Raw genomic sequence first — 13,362 nt, 5'->3', positions numbered from 1 at the left:
CTGGAGATTCCGCTTGGAGGGGACTTTCTCTCAGTTGAGCGGTTGATCCTTCCTCCTTCCCAGAATTGTGGAAACTTTGGCCTTGACCTCTGAGGGGACCCAGCTCATAAATTTAGGTCTCTCAACTGAGGTTATTGAGACCATCCTCAACTCCAGAGCTCCCTCCATGAGGAAACTCTACACCTTGAAGTGGAAATTGTTCACTTCCTGGTGTGGAGAGCACCAGTTGGACCCAGTTATCTGCCCTGTGGTTGTAGTGCTGGAGTTTTTTCAGGAGCGTTTCTCCGCAGGTCTATCCCCCTCCGCACTAAAAGTGTACATGGCGGCCTTAGTTGCTTACCACATCCTTTTAAGTGGTGTATCCTCCCTTTAAGCGGTGTATCCTTGGGGAGACAGCCTGTAGTACGCTTCCTTCGCGGCACTGTGAGGCCATACTCCTAGTATCTGACCAAGATACTAGGAGTATGGCTGCCTCAAAGGCTATGACTTGGATCTAGGCTCCACTATGGGGACTAGGGTGCTTGCTTCTTAGTGTGCGCAATGACTTCACACAGAACAGCCATTTGCTATTATGGTGTAGTGGGTATAGTGTTCCCACAGCATCTCGTCAGAGCTCGAGTTCCCATGAAAGGGATCGTCTCAGGTTACAACTGTAACACTGGTTCCCTGAGAGGGAACGAGATGCTGGCTCGCCCTGCCATACTCCCTGCATGCCTGTGCTTCGGCCTATCAGAAGCAGCCACGGTCTGTTTTCAGGTGTGCTTTATAGTTTCCTGGTCAATGACGTCACCCACCTATGATGTCTCGTCTCTCCATTAGATTGATTTTACACGTGCTTTACGAAGCAATCACGCAGGGGCGTTCCCCTCTCAGGAAACCAAGGTTACAGTCGTAACCTTGCGCGATTTCATGCATTAGTGCTCTGAACTATTGTTCTCTTTGTTTGAATAAAACACTTTTGTTTCTTCCAGGTTGGGGAGAAGATCCTGCTGTCCACCACCAGCTATGACCCCTGGCAGACAGAAATCCGCACCATAACTGCTATCTCAAATTATGGCCGCACACTTACTCTGGATCAGCCTTTATCATTCACACACATCGGTTAGTCCTCTAGTCTAGATTATAGATAATGTCATTATAGCAATAATAGGCATTATGCTGTATCGATAAGCTGTTGGTACACTGCTAAACAGTCAGGTACACAGGTACCTGTAATAGGTACACAGATAAACAGTCATGTGAAAAAGAAAGTACACCCTTTTGAATTCTGTGTTGGTATGAGGTTTACTTCTGTTACTTCTGGCTGGTATGATGTGTTTGTGCTGATATGCTGTGTTTGGGTTTTGCCAAATGTGGCTCCTTGAATTATGGCCAAACATTTCCACTTTGGTCTCATCTGTCCAAAGGACATTGTTTCCTGAGGTTTTCTTTATGTTTGTTCAGATGCAACTTTGCAAACCTAAGCCGTGTTGCCAGTTCTTTTTAGTGATAAAAAGCTTTCTCCTGGCAACCCTTCCAAATAACCCTTCCTTAACTTTAACATTTACACTTACACTCTTAGTTCCTATGGAAGCTGTAAGGGTGTACTTAGTTTGTCACACTTGACTCTCCATTTTGGCCTAGTTTTTGTTAAATAAATAATGACACAGTTTAATATGTCATGTGTTGTTCATCTGAGGTTGTATTTACCTCATTTTAAGAACTGCCAAGGGCCAGATGAGTTTTATTGTGTCCTGATATGTAAAATCATATAATTCAAAAGGGTGTATTTTTTTTTCACATGACTGTATATTTATTTGTACTATTTTTAACAGTATTGTCATTTATGTCTAAGATGGCAAAGCTGAATTTTAAGCAACAATTACTCAAGTCTTCATTCTAATATGCTGATTTGGTGCTCAAGAAACAAATCTTGTTGTTAAAAACTTTTTTTATAACACTATAAATACACTAAACACATTTTTTTGTGGAAACCATGATACATTTTCAATTTTTTTGATTTCTTAAAAAAATTACAATTAAATTAAAACTAAATGTATTTGTTCATATAGGGGAGAGCTACCGTGTGCCAGCTACTTCAAAAAGTTATCAGCTTGCAGGAAATGTGGCTTTACTGACCAGGAACATCAAAATCATTGGTCAGGAGTATCCAGAAATGTACACACAGTCTTATGGAGCCAGAGTCTTGGTGGGAAGCTTCTCCAGTGGAGGGATTGATTACAGAGGTATAATCAGGGCTTGACATGAACTTTTTTGCTCACCAACCACTGTGGCTAGTGGTTTTCCAAAGTTACTAGCCAGTCAGCATTTTCACTGGCCACAATTTTGACATCGATACCATTGAGTAAAACTGCCATTTAGGTTTTTTAATGTTATCTCATAATTTGGCAGCAGGCATATTAGGCTGCTGTCACTGTAAGACTTGACTCACAGATCCATTATCCTGTTACATATGTTTCTCAACTTTTTTTTTTCTTGAAAACATAACTGACTGTGTTTACATGAATATACTTCACCTTCCCCAGCTCCACCTGTATAGATCTGCTAAAGATAATTCATGTACGCTATATGTTGTACAGCAGCAGCATGTCTTACTTGCTCACAGCAGCGTGTCATGATATTTTTGTATTTGTGTAAGTAATGAAAACTTACTAAAGTTGATGATTATTTGCCTCACAGGAAAAGCCCAGATCAGAAATGTTCAGTTCTACCACACCGGGCAGGAAGGATGGAACGACCCGTCAGACCCACGTTACTCTCTGGTGTTTTATAATCTGGGAGAGGTGAGAGAAAGTCTTGATCCAGTACATGTCCATTCCAGAATATCACAAATATTCCTTTCAACTACTTATTGTCACAATATTTTTAGGTGGTTGGTGAGTCTTACGTCCAAGGATGTGCTTTTCATGACGGCTTTGCTCCTGCTATTGGTGTTTTCGGAACTGACGGACTGAGTATCGATGATAATGTGATCCATCACACCGTTGGAGAAGGTGCAGATTCAACGGCTATTAAACACTTTTAAACCAAATATAATCATAATGAGTTGGGTAATATGATTTAGCACTTTTCTATTCTGCACTTTTTATTCCAATTTCCCAGGAATCAGAGTCTGGGGTGACAGTAATGCCATCAGGAGGAACTTGGTTACCCTGACACTGTGGCCTGGATCGTACAACGGCAGAGCGGAGGAATTTAACTTTGAATGGAATGCAGCCATTGAGGTAACCCTTAAAGAAATATTCTGTGATCAGATCCTAGTACCACAAAAAATCATTTTGACAGCACTCCAAGGTACAAGAATGGTATGGTACATGTTCAAAAAACAGTATTATCATGGTCAATCATCAAAATATCCATTGTATTACTGGCTGGTAGATTAGTACTAGATAAAGAACTGATATATTAGTGTTGATGTTGTAGGTGAGTGAGGCAACCAATGCAATTCTTCAAGGGAATATTGTTGCTGGCTATGAACGAGTGGGATTCCGAATTGATGGTGAACCATGCCCAGGTATAGAAGCCAATAATTATTCAAAAATAAAACTATAACACTAGAAAATTTTGAATAAAACACATTTAAACAAATACATTAATTTATAGAAGTGAATTTAGACATCGCAATATTATAATGTACAGTTTTTTTTAAAGATTAACTTTATTACTAATTTATTCATGTATTCCAACAATATTTCAAAAGGATCTCCAAATTCAGTGGCTCAATGGAGTCAGAATGAGGCACATGGCGGTCTGTACGGACTCTACATGAATAAAGATGGACTTGCTGGTTGCTCTCAAATCCAGGGGTTCACTGTCTGGAGGAGCTTTGATTTTGGCATTTATGTTCAAGTAGGATAAATGATCTGCAAACTTCCTACTATAATTACAGTACAAAGCCAAGTGTTTTATTGGTCAGATAAATTGTTCATTTCTAGTTATACAAATGCACTGTACTGTTCTGGTGAGCATTCCTGTTTTCTTCTCACTTCCAGGTATTGATGAACGTGTTAGTTTCTAACGTGAGCCTGATTGATAATGGAATGGGTATCATGTCTCTCATCTACAGTCCTCCCTCGCTCAGCCACACATACTCTGACAAAATAGTCCGTGTACAGGTAAGGATGCACTATATTTCTCTTCGGTCAAAACTAAAGGCCAATTTACACTGCGCCGACAGACAGACAGCTACAGACACTTTGTAGGGTCAATGAGAGCATCTGTCAGCTCTCATTTGCGCAGTTTGAACATGTTGAATCTGCATTTATTGAGTTTTGGAATGTCTGTGAAGTTACAGACTGTAATCTGGTGACTGTTACTGTTGGTCGGTATCTGTTGGTGCAGTCTGAATTGTCCTTAAGAAAAGCATTCTTATTCTGTTCATTTTTTTAATTACATTTTTCAAAAAATCATCTCTACAGGGTGCCCTGATTGTGGGCAGCAGCCCTAACTTCAACTGTTTTGACAGTCTATCCACAACTATGACCTATGTTATGCTCAGCAAGAGCCACAGAGCCCCTCGCCCCCCCAATGGTACAATGCATATTAAAGAATCATCTATGCACTACTGAATACATTTCTTTGATGTAACTGATCCATTTTCCATGCTGATTCTAACTGTGTGCAACAGGTGGAAGGTCTGGAATTTCCTGGCCAACATTTGAATCTAACCACAATAATGCACCACAAAAGCCTCACACTGGACTGATGAGCTACAATGCCATAGCTGGTCTAATGACTGTCTCTGGTGAGTCACATTGCTTCAAAATGTCCCTCTTCAGTTTAAAACTTTCATAATACAAACAAAGAGCATCTATTTACACTGTTTCTATTTACAGACACAACTTTTGTTGGGTTCAAGAATGTGTGCTCAAAGGAGACAAATTACATGTTCATGACCAACCCGGGAAATGAGGATCTACAACATCCAATCAGTGTTGAGAGGATAGCCAAGATAAACAGCACAGAGGACGCTCTGGCATACATTCATCGGCCTGATCTGGGGTAAATCAAAAGCTTATAGTCAATGTCAATTCACAAAGTTTACACCGTTAATTAAGAAGGTATGAGACAGACAGTGTGAGACAGTCCACTAAATTGTAATTAAGCATTCTACATCTGAAACAGAAACAGAAACGAAATCATTTAATTTGAACTGAATGAGGGGAGTGCCCTCTGGTGGACAACCAGGGCACTCCAGCTGGTGATTGTGACAGATATTCATATGCAGCTTTTTTGACTAACCTATTTGGAGTTCGTAGACTAGTCCGTTTAAATATTTTTACATTAATGAAGTTAGTCATGGTGTGCATCTCTACTGTTAATAAACTATTACTCCTGAAAAAATAATTATGAAACATTATAAGGAAGACAACACTGAAAAAGTGTGATTGAGAGAACAATGTTGGGAGGACCAAAAAATATGAAGTGACTGATTTTTTTCATACTTATATCTCAGCAAGGTGAACCCATCAGATTGTGTGGACATGGACTGTGATGCTAAGAAGAAGACGATGTTGAAGGATCTGGATGGCAGTTTCCTGGGTGCAGTTGGAGCAGTGGTGCCCCAGTCTGAGTACGAGTGGAACGGGGATCCCCGACACGGACTGGGCGATTACCGCATCCCCAAAGTCATGCTCACCTCTCTCAACGGCAGCCGGATACCTGTGAATCAAATCGCTCCTTACAAAGGTACAGTATTTACAGTGATCTAAGAGAGAGAACTTGAAATGATGGAGCTGCTTTTAACGTTTGACGTGTCTGTTTTACCTGTGCAGGAGTGATCAGAGACACCTGTACGTACATGAACACCTGGCAGAGCTACAAGTGCTTTGGGCTCAACTATAGGATGCTGGTCATCGAAAGTTTGGATGCAGACACAGAAACCAGGCGTCTTTCACCTGTAGCCATCCTGGGGGACAAATATGTGGATTTGGTGAATGGTATGACTCTTACCTCCCCCTGAAACACTTACTATTTTATGCATAATATTGTTTAGGATTTTATATAAGCAGAAAAGGTTTTATTGTGTGTTGTTGAATTTTAATCTTACTGTGAATATCTTGTTGTTCCAGGCCCACAAGACCACGGCTGGTGCGCCGGCTACACGTGTCAGAAGCGAGTGTCTCTCTTCCACGCCATTGTGGCCACTAATAAATCCTTTGACATCTTTTTCACCAGCACAACACCACAGAAGCTGAGACTTATGTTACTGAATGCTGGACCTACAGAGGTTAGTTAGATGGCTTATACTGACAATAGACTATATTGATCTATAAGTATCTACAGGTGATGCAACATTTTGAATGATAAAAGGCATATTAGGATTTTATTATTAGGTATTATTCTGCATTGTTATTAAAAATACATAATTTTATTTCCATTTTGTCTTCTGATTTATTTTAAGATTTTTTCAAATGACATTTGTTTTGTTTTTTTCTGAATTTTGCAGAACTTTGTGTATCTTTTAAATATTACAAATAAATTGACTGATGAATCAATACCAATCAATTAGTTGTATTGATTGATACACACATATACATACACAAATATATACACACATAATGTATATAATCATTTAATGTAAGAACATTTAAACATAATTGTTAAACATAAAATTGTTACATGTAATAATCATATAATAATTGATAATAATAAAAAAGTTTTCATAATAATAATGTATTAATTTATTAACAGATATTATGTAAAATAATATAGTAATTTCAAAAAATAAGAGTAATTTGTTTATTAATTTATTTATGTTACTATATAGGCTATGTTTTTTTACATATTAGTTAATATTTTATTATTTAAAAGCTACAAAACACAATCCAGAAAAATTGAGCCAGTTGAGAATGAATCCTAAAACAAATAAATAAGTACATTATGGTCAAAAGATATCCAACACTGCATCAAAATAAATGTGAACGCAAACCTACTATTATTTTATACATTTTATTATTTTATATTATTTTATTCAAAAAAAAATATATATACATTTTATTTTTTATTTTAACTTTTTCAGTAGAAACTTAACTACAGTAATATTCTGTTGTTTTCAGGCTGTCAGGGTTGCTGTATTTTACTCAAACCCTCAGCGTCTGGATGTGTACGTTAACAATAATTTAGTTGGTCCAACAAATGCTGATTGGAATGCTGATAAAACTGACTACACTCTGCGTGAGCCAACTTATACAGGTAGAGTACAAACACAATGATGCACAAAATGCAGGCCAGCAGACCATTTTTGTGAAAAAACACATCACAATTATTACTTTGATTCCTCTCTGTGCTCCTCAGGGCAATACGTTCCTAGTTTCAACTCCAGTCACGGCTCCAACTTCTTTGACCAGGACTACAAAATGCTGAACATACTTCTTCGAGGCTCAGAGCCGGTCCAAATCCGCACCTCCCCGGTTTTGTTCCTGGCCTTCAACCTCCCAGCCATGACTGAGGCGGAGTTCTTCGGGACAAAACTGATCAACAATCTAGCTTTACTCCTGAAAATACCGGCGAACAAGATTCGAATTACCAACATCGTCCGCGAGGGTACTAATGCGAGACGGAGGCGCTCGACAGGACTGACGGTGCAGGTGGAGATCAGGGAGCCCCCTGTTCAGACATCATCCACCAACAGCACCACTGGTGAGAGCAAGAATTATATTAATGACAAATACAACATTTAGATCACAATACAATGTCTTAATATTTATAAACCATCTGCAGAAGACCAACAGTTTGCGGCCCTGAAGAACATTGCTGACGATCTGGGCCGCGCTGCTGTCTCAGGCAATCTGAGTCAGTCCATCGGCTTCAATGTGTCATCCCTGGGCATCATCCCTCCTCCACCCTCTTCCAGTGACTCCACCTGGAACGATGTAAGATGCTAATAAATCACTTGACCAAACTCACTAACATTTTAAAATGTTATGATGATGTTAAGCAGCATTTGGGAATTTTAATTGAAACATATTTGACAGTTGACATGAAGTTGATATTTAAAGAAATCGACCAAGCAACAATCTGGGTTACAGTGGGGCACTTACAATGGAAATGAATGGGGCCAATCCATGAACATTAAAATACTCACCTTCATTAGTGTCTGCATCAACAACAAATTGAATCATGCCATTGAACCAATGACAAAAGCAAACAACAAATTGTGCTAATATACACCGCATGGCATGCTGTAATTATGATCATAACACTTATCTCAATACTGAAATGCCAGATTAATCTTCTAAGATTAATAAATCTAAAAGATTGGTGTCAGGTAGGGGTGTGACGGTTATAATAGTGAGACATACGGTTATAGTTGAACACCGTCACATCAATACATATACGTATAATTAATAGTCGGGCAGAGATGCTCTACAGTGGAGCACACAACTTGCTTTTCCTTATTTGAGCTGTAACGGTCTCTCTCTCAGGTGGCCACCCAGGAGGTGACCCGTGAAGACCAGCAGGTGGAGACGGTCAAGACGGTATCATCTCTGAGGGTGGCGATACAGCCAGTGGCCGGATCGTCCCCCGGACCCCTCAGCGTGCAGCCCAGCATCATGGCTCTGGACGCAGCGGTGAGATTGTATTAAAGGGATAGTTAAAATGAAAAATGAAAATTAGCCCATGATTTACTCACCCTGAAGCCATTCTAGGTGTATATGACATTCTTCTTTCAGACATTTCAAAGAAAAAATGTCCTGGCATTTCCCAGCTTTATAGTGAGATTCAATGGGTATATTTTTTCAACCGAAGCACATTAATCCGTGATAAAAGTGATCGAAACGGCTCTGCAATGGTTAATAAAGAACTTTTGAAGTGAAGCGATGCGTTCTTGTAAGAAAAATATCCATATCTAAAACTTTATCGACTAAAATAATTAGCTTCGGGCAGACGGTCGTACGCAAGTCGACCTACGCCCAGAGAGTAGCCCTTGAACTTGACGCGCAACATAATGACGAACGCAGTTGCCCAGGCCTGTTTGTTTGAACCGCGAGAGGCGTCAAAGCTTATGCTATTCCTACATCCTACATCATACATGCATTAATTGTTACTCTTTTGGCATTAGTTCACTTGCGTAAGGCCGCCTGCTACTTGAAAAAAAAAATATATACCCATTGAGTTTCACTATAAAGCTTAGAAGAGCCAGGACATTTTTAGTATAACTCTGATTTTATTCATCTGCAGTGTTGTGCAAGTTACTTCCAAACTGTAATACATTAGGTATTACTTGTTACTGTTATTTAAAAGTAATTCATTACCTTACAATATTACTGTCTCAGAATTGTAATGCGTTACATTACTCATGTATTACTTTTGAGTTACTTTCACCAAAATAATTAAGTAGTACTTAACTTTGGGGCTGTAACGATATGCAATATGAAACCGAAATCGCGATTCGCCACACGACTCAGATCCACGAACCTACAGAATCGCGACACACCTCTTCCAACTCCAGCGTTATTCTCCTTACCGTCCAGATCCAATGCTGCCTTATCGTTAAATTAGGCTATTAGTATTATTTGAAGTTAACATTATAAAATACGTAGACCTACACCACAAAACTAGTTGAGGATAAATTATTTAAAATTCCAGCATTATGGACATGACATTTGCAGTCAAAACTTGAAATAAAAATTCTCAGAAAATACATGTATTGAAACGTATATAGGCTACTTCCTTAAAGGACTCCAGACATTAGACAAATATCAGTCTATGTTTTATTTTTAATATTAGGGAAAAGACACACATTCATGCGTGACAAAAAAAATAGGAGGCAAAATATATTTTTTGTAATTCTGTTAATTACACTGCGCAAATCGGATGAGGAGGGGTTGGCATTTTAGTTTTCGTGTTCGCATTTATGAGGGAAAAACAATGTTACAGACGCGACCGCTCTGAACTGGCACAAAAAGACTGCTTTAAAACTTTCACATAGTCTGTTGCCTTTAAGAAGTAAAATACACTGTAATAAAACTGTAATACAAGCCTGACTGAACATGTAACGAGTAAAATATTACTGAAAATTGATTAGTAATGCCTTACACTACTGCGTTACAGCAAAAAGTAATATGTTACTGTAATGTATTACTTTTGTAATGCATTACTCCCAACCAGTGGTGGAGGAAGTACTGAATCTCAGTACTTAAGTAAAAGTACAAATACCCATATAAATATTTACTTTAGTAAAAGTAGAAGTAACACAATGACAACCATACTTAAGTAAAAAGTAAAAAGTATTTTATTTTAAATGTACTTTAAGTATTAAAAGTAAAAGTACTTGCATAACAATTTATTATCTTAATGTCTATTTTCTAATGATTAATAAAACATTTAATTCTAACTCATTCAACCTAATAGCCTACTCCTATAATGATGTTCAATAATGATGGAAAAAAATGTCACCATTTCTGAAACAAGCTTGCAATTAGGCAATATACACATCATGCTTATCCTTACTATATGTTAATAACTATGTTTGGCAGTAAACGAGATTAATTTATGGTGTAATTCTGAACCTCTTGGCTTGCCATAATCCTAACCAAACCAAACGTATATTACACACGGTGTGTTTCCTATGCACGTAAAAACAAATTTTCGTGTATGAGTTGCTGTTGCACGATAAACACACTGCGTGTGAGACGCATTTAGTGTGACCGGGTTGATATACTGTATCTATGGCAACCAAACGTCACTGGTGAGACAAACGTGCAACGAACGGACGGTCAGATTACGTTTTGGCAGGGGAAAAACTGATCAGAAAATCTAACGAAAATGTAACAGAAGTTGTAGAAATGTAGTGGAGTAGAAAGTATAATAATTGCTGCAAAATGTAACGAAGTAAAAGTAAAAAGTAGGCTCTATTTATTGTACTTAAGTAAAGTAAAGATACGTGAAAAATGTACTTAAGTAAAGTAACGAAGTATTTGTACTTCGTTACATTCCACCACTGCTCCCAACACTGTTCATCTGATAGAAGGATGTCATTGTGGCAATTTTAATTTTGGGGTCTGTCTCTTTAATTGAAATGGTTCTCACTGCTGAACATGAAATTCACGGGGAGGAATTTCACCTCCCACCTTACATACACCGAAACCTACCCAGCTCCGCCCCCTGATCCCTAAACCCACCCCTAATCCCTAAACCCAACCCTAATCCTACCCATCTCCACCCCTTGGATCGTGATCCGACTCCTCCCCTTGGATTTCATGTACTGCATTGAGGTGCTACTGGTTTAATTCGGATTGGTGATTGGCTTCTGTAACTGGAGAGTATGTGTCTACGTCATCAGTTTGTGAGCTTTTTCTTGCGTTATTCATAAGAATCCTTTTAATCCAATCAATGTGCTGTATATGCATGAGAACGCATTACAGTGGAGAATTCAAACGTCATCAGAGTCCAGACCGCTTCTGCACTGTTTGGGCACATGTCATAAGTATATGTTTCCTCAGTATTATAGTAACAGTGGTTTCTGCATGGAACGCCATAATAAGTTTAACAACAATTGCAATGCGGATCACATTTCGGATACTCTATTGCTCCAATTATGAAATTAAGAATTACTGGTGTAATGCTACCTAGGTGATTGATTAGGAAACCCCACCTGGTATCGAATAAGCAGAGCATCTTTTTTGTGTGTCTGTTTCCAGGGTGACTGTGTGTCCGTGGGTGTGACGAGTCTGACCATCTCTGCTGTACTCAAAGATGCTAACGGGAATCCAACAGAGGGGCTTTACGGAAACACCACCATCCCGTTCAGTGGCTGCTGGGCCAATTACACTGACTTAGCCATCTTCACAAGTGGTGGGTCATCTCTATTAGCCTTTATGATTTGGATTTTTTGGGGGCCAATGTAACTTGTTATTTTAAGCATTTTTGATAATTTCTCTCTCTGTACTTCTTCTAAAGGTGATAACTTGAAGTTGGCCTTTACTCTAAATGAATGGAAAGCTGAGTCCAGATCTTTTACGCTCAGATCACCTACAACCCCGTCTTCTATAGTCGTCACTACGGACGATGATTTCCCCAGCATCTTTGACTCCAGTCCAGCTATCTGGTCACCATCTGTGTATCTGCTCATATTGTTGAGTGGTTTACTCCTGCTCAGGGGAATCTAGAACCAATGAAGAAGTGCACTCACATACAAATAATATATATAACCTCACCTTCAAATGATTTGCCTTTGTCTTAGATACTTCTGTTGTTTTCACATATGACCATTATCTGTAAGCTACAACTATTATTCTTTTTACAAATGTTTTTGTTTGCTTTAAATCTATTCATATTACTTTACTTTGGAAATGATACATTTATATGCTTTCTTATATGCTTAATAAAATCAAGTTCTATCATACTTCTGTTGTCTTTTTTTCTACATTAAATTCTTGAACATACAAACGCCAAACATTTCCATTGGCATGAAATCAAAGTTGTGATCTTTTCTTCCTTCTGTTATAAATTATACGTGTGAAATGAATGTTGGATGGGACTTGATATTGTCCATCGGGAAACAATTGGATCTCATATGGTCTAATGTGAGTGACAGCCAGGTTCTGTCACTGTTCATGGGTCTGTGTGTTTATCCTTGCATGTGTTGTGTTTCTCTTTGCCTTTCAGCATTGCTGGGCAACTCATTACACTGACAAATTAATCAGGCCAACCTCACCTGACACTCATTATCTCTTCCCACATCTACCCTTGTGTTGCAGTCAGTCTTTGGCCATGTCCACACTAATACGTTTCCGTTTGAAAACGTATATCTTTCTCTCCGTTTTGGCCTTCCGTCCACACTGAGACGGCGTTTTAAGTCAACAAAAACGTATCGTTTGGAAAACGCTCTCCAAAGTGGATAAATTTGAAAACGCCGTTTTCGCATTGTAGTGTGGACAGTGAAACCGGAGGTATTTCAAAACGATGACGTTAATTTAGTCATGTGATCCATGTAGTACCAATGTTTATCGGTATTGTGCCTGTTATGTGTTATTAATTTTTACACTATTGCTAAAATATGCTACTTTCTATGTTACTTAATATGTGCTGTTCTTCATAGCACAGTACTGCAAAGATGACAGATAAATACTCACATTTGCTGTCCTGCGGCAAAACAGGAGAGCAGTTGCATTTTAGACCAAACATATGGTGACTGAATGCGACTTGGACGCATCAGTGATGGTGAGATATTTTGCTAAATAAAATTATCCTGTTATTGTGCGATAACATTATTATTTATTTTCCCATCTGTATCATCTCAGTGAGCTTTTGTGAATGCGCAGTAAAGTGAATTTAGAAGTTTCTCATCCACATTGAAACGTCGGAAAACGTCTGAAAACGCTAGTGTGGACGGAGAGCGTTTTTAAATGAAAACCC

At 38.6% G+C, this 13,362-nt stretch overlaps 1 protein-coding gene across 1 annotated transcript in view; it reads left to right on the top strand.

Annotated features, from left to right (window-relative positions):
* Nucleotides 1-12,348, top strand: part of pkhd1l1.1 (PKHD1 like 1, tandem duplicate 1) — a 52,082-nt gene extending 39,734 nt beyond the window's left edge. The window contains exons 57-76 of the mRNA XM_089122788.1: nucleotides 972-1,101; nucleotides 2,052-2,225; nucleotides 2,680-2,783; nucleotides 2,870-2,993; nucleotides 3,103-3,224; nucleotides 3,424-3,514; nucleotides 3,701-3,849; nucleotides 3,993-4,115; nucleotides 4,419-4,530; nucleotides 4,628-4,744; nucleotides 4,836-5,001; nucleotides 5,456-5,688; nucleotides 5,775-5,939; nucleotides 6,072-6,229; nucleotides 7,059-7,194; nucleotides 7,297-7,641; nucleotides 7,723-7,874; nucleotides 8,427-8,573; nucleotides 11,646-11,799; nucleotides 11,905-12,348. Of these exons, the coding sequence (XP_088978914.1) occupies nucleotides 972-1,101; nucleotides 2,052-2,225; nucleotides 2,680-2,783; nucleotides 2,870-2,993; nucleotides 3,103-3,224; nucleotides 3,424-3,514; nucleotides 3,701-3,849; nucleotides 3,993-4,115; nucleotides 4,419-4,530; nucleotides 4,628-4,744; nucleotides 4,836-5,001; nucleotides 5,456-5,688; nucleotides 5,775-5,939; nucleotides 6,072-6,229; nucleotides 7,059-7,194; nucleotides 7,297-7,641; nucleotides 7,723-7,874; nucleotides 8,427-8,573; nucleotides 11,646-11,799; nucleotides 11,905-12,113 (3,111 nt within the window). The 3' untranslated portion in view covers nucleotides 12,114-12,348. The remainder of the gene's footprint in view (nucleotides 1-971; nucleotides 1,102-2,051; nucleotides 2,226-2,679; nucleotides 2,784-2,869; nucleotides 2,994-3,102; nucleotides 3,225-3,423; nucleotides 3,515-3,700; nucleotides 3,850-3,992; nucleotides 4,116-4,418; nucleotides 4,531-4,627; nucleotides 4,745-4,835; nucleotides 5,002-5,455; nucleotides 5,689-5,774; nucleotides 5,940-6,071; nucleotides 6,230-7,058; nucleotides 7,195-7,296; nucleotides 7,642-7,722; nucleotides 7,875-8,426; nucleotides 8,574-11,645; nucleotides 11,800-11,904) is intronic.
* The last annotated feature ends 1,014 nt before the right edge of the window (nucleotides 12,349-13,362 follow it).

This window comes from Pimephales promelas, chromosome 18, assembly GCF_988280905.1.
Source record: "Pimephales promelas chromosome 18, fPimPro1.hap1.1, whole genome shotgun sequence".
NCBI classification, from domain to species: domain Eukaryota; kingdom Metazoa; phylum Chordata; class Actinopteri; order Cypriniformes; family Leuciscidae; genus Pimephales; species Pimephales promelas.
Note: the sequence above shows the minus strand (reverse complement) of the source record. Positions and strands in the feature narration are given on the sequence as shown.